The sequence below is a fragment of the Lupinus angustifolius genome, chromosome LG09 (assembly GCF_001865875.1).
Source record: "Lupinus angustifolius cultivar Tanjil chromosome LG09, LupAngTanjil_v1.0, whole genome shotgun sequence".
In the NCBI taxonomy this organism is placed as follows: Eukaryota; Viridiplantae; Streptophyta; class Magnoliopsida; order Fabales; family Fabaceae; genus Lupinus; species Lupinus angustifolius.
Genome location: NC_032017.1, coordinates 13,551,714 through 13,562,954, shown reverse-complemented (window position 1 = coordinate 13,562,954; position 11,241 = coordinate 13,551,714). Strand labels below are relative to the sequence as shown.

General features: G+C 30.6%; 2 protein-coding genes across 5 annotated transcripts in view; both read right to left on the bottom strand.

Moving 5' to 3' along the window:
- Positions 1-3,072, bottom strand: part of LOC109356657 — a 13,476-nt gene extending 10,404 nt beyond the window's left edge. Inside the window, exons 1-4 of one of the 4 annotated variants that reach the window (XM_019600092.1) lie at positions 2,925-3,072; positions 2,493-2,743; positions 949-1,026; positions 343-836 (exon numbers count right to left, since the gene is read on the bottom strand). In XM_019600092.1, coding sequence (XP_019455637.1) covers positions 343-836; positions 949-1,026; positions 2,493-2,730 — 810 coding nt within the window. In that variant the 5' untranslated portion in view covers positions 2,731-2,743; positions 2,925-3,072. Of the gene's footprint in view, positions 1-342; positions 837-948; positions 1,027-2,317; positions 2,354-2,492; positions 2,757-2,924 lie in introns of those variants that run through there. The other 3 variants (XM_019600093.1, XM_019600094.1, XM_019600095.1) reach the window with 3 other exon arrangements.
- Positions 3,927-11,241, bottom strand: part of LOC109356279 (protein NRT1/ PTR FAMILY 4.6-like) — a 12,390-nt gene continuing 5,075 nt past the window's right edge. Inside the window, exons 3-7 of the mRNA XM_019599604.1 lie at positions 8,792-8,902; positions 8,294-8,402; positions 7,934-8,151; positions 5,299-5,730; positions 3,927-4,909 (exon numbers count right to left, since the gene is read on the bottom strand). Coding sequence (XP_019455149.1) covers positions 3,944-4,909; positions 5,299-5,730; positions 7,934-8,151; positions 8,294-8,402; positions 8,792-8,902 — 1,836 coding nt within the window. The 3' untranslated portion in view covers positions 3,927-3,943. The remainder of the gene's footprint in view (positions 4,910-5,298; positions 5,731-7,933; positions 8,152-8,293; positions 8,403-8,791; positions 8,903-11,241) is intronic.

Genomic DNA, 11,241 nt, shown 5'->3' with positions numbered 1-11,241 from the left:
GGGGGGGATATAATAAAAACTGATTGTGTTTCACAAATTCATCTATCCACCCCAGACCCCATTAAGTTGGAGCCTTGTGCACTGGGCCACCCTTTTTTGTTTCACAAATTCACCATAGATCCTATCTCAAGAGTACAAATGATTGTAAACTGAAACTACAACAAAACAAGCATGTTGGTGTACATGTTGAAGAATGGGAAAATTTAGGTGAGCAGAGGGGAAGAAGGGGAGAACTTACGGTTGACTTAAAAAACATAAACAAAACATCCTAGTCGATCCTTACCAACTTTATATAAACTAAATGCATGATTATTATAATTTCCAAAGTTTTATGGCACATACCACTATGTCTCCATTAGGTAGAGCACAATACTTGGCAGAATTTCTCGCTGCTCCACCAGAAATAGTTGCATCAAAATTTCCTCTATCAATAAACGCACAAGTAGAAGACAATGAATTATCTTTAACTTTGATTGTTGAAGAAAAGGCTTCCGGGGAGCCTTTTTTGGACCAAAGGGGCTCATTGGACTCAGAAATCCTCACAAAGAAGTGAGAACTCTCGAACTTTTGCAACAATAATGCAGTTTGTGTTTCGTGAGCCTCCATCTTAAGAAGGGATTCACCGTGAGATACATCTTCAGTCTGTTCTTCACCATTGGTACTCAATTCTCCTTCTCCAGACACTGAGTTATTTCTGTTTTCAATGTTTCCACTTTCATCCTCAGGGCTGTGACCTGTGCCATCCTTACTCATTACTGCAGCAACTTTAAACGGGGTAATAGTCTCTGTATCCTGCTTACATGCAGACAAGCATGCCAAGATATGAACTTGTTCACCTGAATTACAGGTATAAATTAGGTCTGCTCAACTTTTTGTGGAAGCCAGCTGACCAAATCACATATGCCAAAACTGAAATTCATATATATAAAGAAGGAAGCAATATATTACCAGGAAAAAGAAAGGAACGATCAAGAGAGCACAGGGACTGCATATCTGGCATTTTATTCCAGTTTTCAGGAAGTTCCTCTACAAAAATAAAATTGGGAATTAGACGTAGCATATTACATATTCGTAGTAATCTCACCCATAACATCACATATAAGAGGAATGACATAAAAGAATTGTTGGGCTTTACTCCTACCATTCAACAAAATACTTACAAAAACCATAGAGCTATGATTATAGTTTTCTCATGTGTTAAGCATATACCTAACAAAATTAAAAATGACTCCAGACCTACAAAACACAATTGACTTAATACTACTTTCCCTAATGATTACTAGTGAAAACCTCAGCAGCCACCCTGTCTAGATATACTTCTATAATCTAGTGCTTGTATTGGTACTGTGGACATGCACGCAAAAGAGGGGAACCATGTAAAGTGTTTCTTTTACTGTATGCTCAACATCACACATGAAAAAAGTGCATTTCGTAAAGTTTATAATCTTCCAGAACATAAAAATGTAAATGAATTTCACCTAGAACAGGCTAGTGATTTAAGAACCAACCTAGAAGTTATGCAGCAGACTATTTAACATTGATGAGCAGAAGAAAACGGTGACAATGTCCTCTCTAGAGCACTTACAAGTTACAACCACTACATTGCAATTTACAATTTAGGTTTAATTAATTGTTTGGTCCCTACAGTTTTACTAAATTTTCAAATAAGTCCCTATACTTAAAAGTTTTTAGTTAAGTCCCTATACTTGAAAAAAATTAAATAGGTTCTGCTACTACAAGTTTTAAGGATTTAATTAAAAAAATTATAATTTTTTTGGGATTTAAGTAAAAATGATTTAAGCATTAGGAGCTATTTAAAAAAATCCAGGATAAGGATAATTAAAAACTTCTAAACTACATAGATTTAAAATTAAGCGAAGCTATAGAAATCAAAATGTTAATTTAACCTAACATTTACATACATGTAGTAAGCTCACATTTATGCCATTGAACACCTGTTCTTCCTATTCTATGTTGCATGAATATAAGTAGGGTACCGCTAAAGGAAAGAGATACAGCATTTTTGAAAAATCTAAGGTATGAGTACATCAATATAAATTTTAAAACAAATAAATAAGTTATATAAGAAAGGTGCATATGATTGATGTCAACACAAGCAGAGGATGCGAGAGACTTGAGATATGAGGTTGAAACTTAAAACCAGTTGAAATGTGAGGATGAGAGTAATTACGTGACTCAGATTCACTGTTATTGTGTGACTAAGAAGAACAAAAGGGGAAAAAACCTAAGCTTCTAGCCCAAAATGATAGTTTTAAAACAATCCACACGAAAGAAGTACCCAAGAACCCGGACTTACCCACATGTTTGAAGCACCCATGCTACATATCTCCTATTTTATGCTATCAATCACGACAATAGTTTCTACCTCTCCACTCAAAAGGTTTAAACATAAATAACCAAATAAATGTAAAGGAATAAACTTCCAAATTTCAAAACATTTTTGTCAATTTATAATGAAAATGAACACATACTGTAAGGAATTGCAATGCATCCTTCTTCATCAGAAACATCCAAGTGCTTATTCAAAACAGCTGGCAACTCATTTGCCGAATCAAAACCAGTGGTGCTGCTATCAAATGGATCCTCAGACATCATAACAGTCTCTAAACAAGACACAGTCATGGACCTACGATGTGTTTCTACGCGAGGCTCCGGAATCGACGATCGTTCCGAATAAACACTGGCAGTAGACCGCATCAAGAAATTCATTGTGCCAAATTGCCTGCAAAATTTAACTACCTCACATGTTATCGCAAATCACATCATAATCATCAATTTGTAACACTGAAATGTATCAGATTTTAGTTAAAATAAATGTTGATACAGAAATTGAGAGTGAGAAAATGTGCGAGTAGAATTGAAATAAGGAAAACGAAAATCGAATTGATTTGAAGGTTAGTTACTTGTGATGAATAGTGATTGGGACGAAGAGAGTGTGAGATCCAAAGTAGAAGTTACGATTCGATCGAAGTGTGTTTTATCGATCTCATTCTCTTGCAACTTTAAGCAACCGAATCTTTCTTCACCTGAAATTTTAACAATTTTTTTAAAAAAAAATTGTAATTTTGGCTTTGTTACCTAACTTTCCTTTTTATAGTTATGGGATGTTAGTGATTTTGATAATTTAGCATAAGATTGTGATGTAACTATGTGGACTGATAGCCACACAGAGTATATTTGTTAGATCAAATTTTGTCTTTAAAAAGGTATTGATGGTGCAGAGTTGAAAGAGTCGAAGGACCAAAATTATTTAAAAAATGTTGGAGGATTATTAACATTGCATACGAGCAAAATTTGAGATAAAAAAGTAATTAAGTTTTTTTAAGGGTTAAGATTATTTCTTGAAAAAAATGTTTTTTTTTTGTATAACCAATAATATCTCATCACATCACTGGGAGCAATATGTTGTTGTACAAAGTTTGTAACGACAAGTGTGAGTTGTTGTAAGGAGTGAGTATGGGTCGGGTAGGGTAAGACTTGTCTCTTACCCAATCCTAAACGTTGGTTATGTTATTATTTTGAACCCGGACTCACTCCTAGACTCGAAGCTAACCTGACTCTAAATTTCGATCGGGTCAGCTTTTGAACTCAAAACCGACATCGGATTCGATTAAATATAATGCATACACACTTTAGATAAAGTTTATCAATATTACTTATTATGAATATATATTTGACATATAAAATGATATATGTATACAAATTATTAATCATATATATATATGTTAAAAAATTAGAGAATAAATGGTAATTTTGATGAAAGAGATTTCATTATTGTTTATACATTTGAATAACTGATATATCCATTCTATTATTGCAAAGGGAAATGTTAATCTACACTGTCACATACACGCATACACATGTATACTATTGCATCTTAAAAATAAGATGACAAGTTATTTGAAAAATATTTCCCTTCGCTTCAATGGTTAGTACCTGTCCCTCTATATTTGTACTTAGTAGCCCAAAATAGGTAATGTAGAAAGTTCAACCCACTTAGCACACACATGAACCAGTAGAACCTCTCTAAGTGATAATGGTTAATGTTGGCACCAGATAACCATGGTCTATGGTTGGACCTACTAGTGGCAGTGTTCACTATTGATACAACCACTGAACTTAGGTAGTACCCTAAAGCTAAAGAGGCCCATGAAAGAGATGTGGCTAAAGATCTCATCCTACTTGGTGTTTCTGAGAAGAAAAATTCCAACAAACCAGCCAAGGTGAAAAGATCAGCAGAACCAAGGAATAAGTACTGAAATGCAATCCAAAAAAATGTGATAGGTAGTGGTTTTGTTGCATCATCAAGTAGTCCTGATTGAATGGCCACACTTTTCCTTTTTACCTCAACAATTGCAGCTATTGCCATTGCAACTATAGAGAGTAGTAATCCAATTCCTATCCTTTGGAGATGAGTGATTCCCGTCTCAGATTTTGTCGCTTTTCGAGCATAGGGTATGATAATGTGGTCATAAATAGGAGCTAGGATCATGATAAAGATCACAGGAAAAATTGGTAAGGAAGCTGGTGGAACCTTTAGGGAACCAAGTTTGGTGTTCATAGTTGCAGCTTGTTGAACTGAGAATGTGACTAATTGAGCTAGGCAACAATTTAGTATAATGGTGCAAGCAAATATTGGTAGTACTTTCAATACTACCTTAACATCTTCTACTTGTTGTGCAGTACATTCTAGTGATGAATGGAATGGCTCCTTTGCAATAGCATTATTTAGAAATTTGAGGGTATTTGTTGTTTTTTCAGTTTCGGTAATTCCCCTTTCATTTTCTTCCTCTGATTCTTTCCTACCCGAGTGTGGATTAAAAAGGTTCACATCATCACTTCTAGAGTTTCTGCCATTGCAACTATTCATTGAAGCAGCCACAAGAACCTGCTCAATGTTACACCAGGAACCCATATGATATTGAGTTAGTAGTCAAAGATGATTAATAAAATGGCAGAGGAATAAAAAATGATGTTTACACCTCGATTTCAGAACATTATTTTTTACACACTAAAAATGTAAGAATTAAAGAACCTTTCCATTTGCAGGGCAATATCAAGATCGTGTACATCTATCATTCCCAGACTTTCACTAAGTGGGAGACTTAGACACTAAATTATTCATTAAAAATGTAAGAACTTCTAGCTAACTACTATTGTTAATCAAAATGTGTGTAATGTTAACTAGTGTAAAAATAGTGATAGATTTCATGGTATGAAACTACGAATAGCAAAATTTAAAACAACCTAAGATGGGGTGGTGGCCCTAGAATTTACCTTTAAAATGGTTGCAAATGGACTTCCTGAAGGAACCTTATTCCTATAAGTAGGAGAGCCTGCCAAGAAAACTGGGATAGATACAAATATACTAATAGTAGCTATTGCCAAACCCCATTCCCATCCTTTGTTATCTTCAATCCACACCACAAAAGTAACAGCAATAAGAGCACCACATGATAGGCAGAAAACAAAGTAGTTGAAAAAGGTTGATCTTTGTTTCCTTCCAGTACTTGTAGTTTCATCAAATTGCTCTCCACCATGTGTTGGCAATGATCCCTTAATTCCTCCAACTCCAAGTGCCACAAGGTATAAGCCAGTAAACAACATTGCTGCTTTTCCACCATTAACTTCCTCACATGTGGTAAATTTGTTACATTCTGGTGGCTTTAGTGAAGCTACGCGAGCTTGTATAGTTAGTACAATTAACCCCTGCAGTCAAATTTTCCAAGTTCCTTAGTCATGTCACATTTGTGTGCAATATAACAAAGCATAGTAAGAGTGAGACTCTTCCATAACTCAAGTCTTTCTTTTCTGACCATTACCCTCCAAAAACTAACTCAAAAGAAACTCTTTCTTTCACAACTCAAGGGAATAAATTTAAATAGAAGAAAATATTTAAAAAACTTTTGTAGAAGTTGACTCTAATAATATTATAATGTATGTCAACTATTAAGGGTGTTTTTTTGGTGCTTAACTAATCATATACATTATTCATAACGAATGAAGATTACTTATCCCAAAAATATGTCCAGATTTGAGATAATAGTTCCTTGTCTAGATTTGAAGAGCTAAACTAACAAAAGATTGTACACTAATACATGGAGTCCTTCCTAAATTGTTATTAAACTTGGCCCAGATTAATTGATTTGACCAGTTTATCACGAAGAGGACATCTCACTGGCTTGAGTTGCTCTTTTGACCAATTTATCACGAAGAGGACATCTCACTGGCTTGAGTTGCTCTTTTGACCAATTTATCACGAAGAGGACATCTCACTGGCTTGAGTTGCTCTTTTGACCAATTTATCACGAAGAGGACATCTCACTGGCTTGAGTTGCTCTTTTGACCAATTATACACCAAACTTGTATAAACCAGATGGATTCACACATTTTGAACATAAAACTGGTGATTTGACAAGTTAGATTAGTTTGATCAATGTCTTAACTGATTCATTAATTTTTAAGAAAATGTCAAAACATTACTTTTTTAAGAGGGAGAAATCTGATTTTTCAACTTATTTGTAACTATATTTATTATATTGTAATTATAATCGTTATTTTTTATTTTGTGTTTCAACAAAACATTTTTTCTATAATTAACTTAAATTTTATTTTTATGGTTTTGTTGTAATAAAGTGTAAGAGTTATATTATTTAATGTATAGATACTTTTGTTATGTTAAAATTTTATATTTGGAATAATAAATTCTTAAATAATGTTATATTATGAACTTATCAGTTTTGTTTGATATTAACTAAATCATTTAGTTCTATCTATAATCCACTAGTCTTACAAGCGATCTATTAACCAAATATCTTGATTGAGTCAATGGTCGATCCAAATTTAATAATACTAGTTCCTTTTAACTATAGGAAATTAAATAAGTTGCATATCATTGCATAAATATAAATATATAATATGTTGGTCCCTTTATGTATTAAATTAAATATTCTCTATTGGGAAGAAAATGGGTCAAATTGAAGTTGTCTGAAGTTAGCACGACTCGTTAAGAATTGGTTTGAGTTGAGTTTCCAACCGAGTTCATTGTCAAACTATTTTTTAAACTCAATTGAAGTTCACAAACTTTCTAACGACAACTCAAATTTATGTCATTCAACAACATAAATTTAAAGAGTTATATAGTGTTATTGTGTTATACATATACTTGTAGATAAAATTTGTGAATTTTAATAATAAGTATAGTTGTCAATTAAAGTTAATGTATTAAAGAATATCTATTCGCACATGTATGTATAGAAAGTGACTCAAGTGAGAACAATTTTTAATATGAGAAATGAGAACAATTAATATATATCATTATATCTTATTTGAATTGTGAAGATTTAAAAGAAAATATAATTGACTTTCTTTCTTAAGTGTCATGTGATTATTGACTAATTTTTAATTTTAATCACTTGTTTATGATTGTATGAACCTCATTTAGTGTTCTCATGATTTTTATATAAGAATTATTCTTACTTGAGTCACTCTCGTAATTTCATGTGTATATATATAATCAAACTAGCTCATAAATCTAACGAATCAAACTATATTTGAAACAAATTTCACTTATTTATTTAATAACCTTACCTTCTTATTTGGTTCAACAAACAAAATTATCCAAATAGATAACAAGTATGAGTTTTTGAGGAATGAGGAGTTTAGTTAGTTACATTGCTAGTCCTAACTAGTAACTACCATTTATACATATTATTTCTTTATAATTCTTCACAATATGAAACCACAATATATATTGTATGGAAAAAAATCTGCTTCCTCCAAACAGTACTATCTGACCATGTTACATTCCTAATAGGGTGATATATTACTTAATTTCTTTTTGTTAATGACTACGTTGAGACACAAAGACAAGTGAGCATATTAATGTGATGAATAGAAACTTAGTACTTACCAGAAACTCAACAACTGCACTCATGAGGTAGACGTAATAAGTGGTAAATACAGCATCAGATAAGAAACCACCAAGAAGAGCAAGGAGGAAACATGTTCCCATGAAATTTGTGACATTGTTTGCAGATTTTGAAGGAGACATGTGCATGTATTCTCTCAGGTACAACACCAGATTACTGGCATTGGCCAAAAATGCAAGATTCTCTAATACCTCAACCACTGCACGGAAACACAGCCTCGAAAAAGAGTGATGTAAATGAAATACCAAAATGATGATGAACAAAGATAATATGATATAGAATATATGATTGTTTTAAGAATGAAAACTTTTGAAACAAAAGAAAAGAAATTTGGGACTGACCCAGAACAAAGGAGGCTGCAAGCATGCCACCATGTCGGGTTCTGAGAGCAGGCTTGTTCCTCCAGTCCACATAGCCTTCCCATCTGGTCACTTGTGCTGCTTCTAATTCCTGCATAGTTAATTTGATTAATTAGATACTAGAAGTTTTAAATTGTGACTAGGTCATGATCTAGATGTGGATTGCTATTGATATGATGTTTTTGTCATTAAAAAATTATTTTTAATTTTGAAGTGGTTTGATGCTGTTTGGTACAGCCAAAATGTGGTTGTTTTATCGTCTGATATGGTCATATTATTGTGATTCAATATTGTTATATTAAAATTGTAGTGTAATACAGGTGCCACGATTACCAAAACCACAATATTATGTCTTCAGTGTTGTCACACTATTGTGTATATGTCCCTAATGCACCATATAATAAGTATAATATTTTGTGATGGAATAAAAAGAACAAGAAAGAAAAATAGTGCAAGGGAGAGAGAGGGAAGCAAACTCACCAGGGTTGGTTTGGATGAGAAGGATTTGTGTTGGATGTGAGTAGAAGGGTGATGTGTTATGAGAGCTTTATATAGTTGGTAAAGGAAGAAGAGTTGGCGGGGCAAGGAATGCTATGATTTTGGAAGATTATTCACTACTTATGCAATGGGTTATCATCTTCACCATGGAGACAAGTACATAAAAAATAGATAAAAATAATGTGAAAAGGTTTTACCTTATTTATTTGAATATTTTTTTTTCCAAACAAAAGCTTTGGGTTTGGTTTGGTTATTATTGTAATTAAATAAATAAAAATGAAGAATTAGTTTTTACCCTGTTTCTTTTAGAACTTCAAATTGATTTTTTTAGTTTACATTTTTTCACCACATTTTTGAAATTGAAGCTCTCATATTATTGTTAAAAATAAAAATTATTATTCAAAAATCTTAAAGTTTATATAGGAAAACAAATATAAATATATATATATATATAACATTATTAAATAATATTCTTACTGGGTCACTAGAAATTTAGTTTGACTTTTATCATACTGTGTCTTTTGGAAATAGGAGTATATCTTCTGTCCCAATATATATACCATTTCATGTAATATTTTTTATCATTGGTTAGAAAATATAAAGTTAATATATATTTCATTTTTGTTTTATTTTTCTAACCAATGAGAAACATGTATATAGAATGGTATAAACTTTGAGATAGAAGATATTACTCATTTCGAAATAGGATTTTGATCTTAGACTATTGTTTTTATACTACCAAGTATATCATTAGTTTTTATAGTATTATATTTTAATCAGAACTTATTACATCTCTATTTGTATTCATGTATAAAGCAATAAATTAATGAAGACGTATTAATGAGAAATAAATATTAGCTAAAAGATAAATAAATAATAATATAATGGGAAGAAAAAAATATAACATAGTATACTTTTATTAAGGTAGGATTCTTAGTTCAATTAAAATTAATATCGAAATTCAAATAGTCAATAAATTTTGTAGCAGTTTGTTTTTTTTTAATTTGAAAGTGATATTAATTTTTTAATGAAATATAACTATATAAGTCTTTAAATTCTCTGATTTCAACTTGATTACAAATATTATAATATAAGGAAACCAAGCTACTTTTTTCCGGTTTTAATTTTATTTATCTTCACCCTAAATTTATATTCCTTTTATTATCTTTTATTAATTGACATTACCAAAATTTAAATTACTGGTTTTCCATATATTGATATTGCTACATTTAATGTACAAAAAAATTGCAAAAAAAGTAAATATCATTTAAGCAATTGTATGCAATGGTTTCAATAGAAATAGAAATGACTAATCATCCTTATTAAAAATAGATATAATAGTTTATTCACATACATCCAAGAATTTTACTTTTATATTATTAATATATCAAATACATTATTCATTATCCATATGTTAACTAGCATTAATTCTTAAATAAAACTAATCTAGCCGTATAATAAACTTATAATGATAGTGTATAAACAATAAAGTCACAAATAAGAGTATTTTCTCTTTAACCACACATTCTCTAATTAATTTTCTTAAAAGTTCAACATCCTAAAGATTTCAATGTTTTAGGTGAAACTAGTAAGTTACCCGTGTATTTGCACGGGATAGTATTTTTTTGCCGCATGATTAAGAACACATATTACATTTGCATTTATGATTAAGAATATGTATGTTGCTCGTGCATTCGTATGGTTAAAACCATATATGTTACTAGTGCATTCATATTGTTAAAAAATATTAATTATATATAAAATTATATGGTCAGACCATACGGTTTAACTGTTTAAATCGGATAAACTTAATATGAGACTTCTTCTGGTTTAACATCTTGCTCGACTTTCCCAACATTGTTTTTTACACATACATAACATGATATAATTAGTAGTATCCTATTAATCAGAAAAATCAACAGTAAATTTATAATTTCATTATTATTTTATTCTAAAATAAGATTAGTATAAAAATAAATATTATTATTTGACTCTGTAGTATCCTATTAATAAAAAAAATCATCAATAAATTTATAATTTCATTATTATTTGATTCTAAAATAAGATTAGTATAAAAATAAATATTATTATTTGACTCTAAAATAACTACAAACAATATGTTATGATTCATATTATTAGTATTTTAATATTGCTATAGTAACATTATATTTTAATATTGCGTAGGTAATTATATTCCTTTTATTTTAAATAAATCACATACATTATAGAGTTAATTTATTGTATTATCATCTTATTATATTTCATCGTTTAACTTAATTGATTAATTGTGTATAATGTCATTTTTATAAATGATCCATAAAATTTGAGTTTTTATATTTATTCATGACATTAAAAATATAATTATTTATTTTTCAATATAATTATAATTGTGCATTAAGTTTCTAATGTTAAATAATTGTGTAATATGCTCA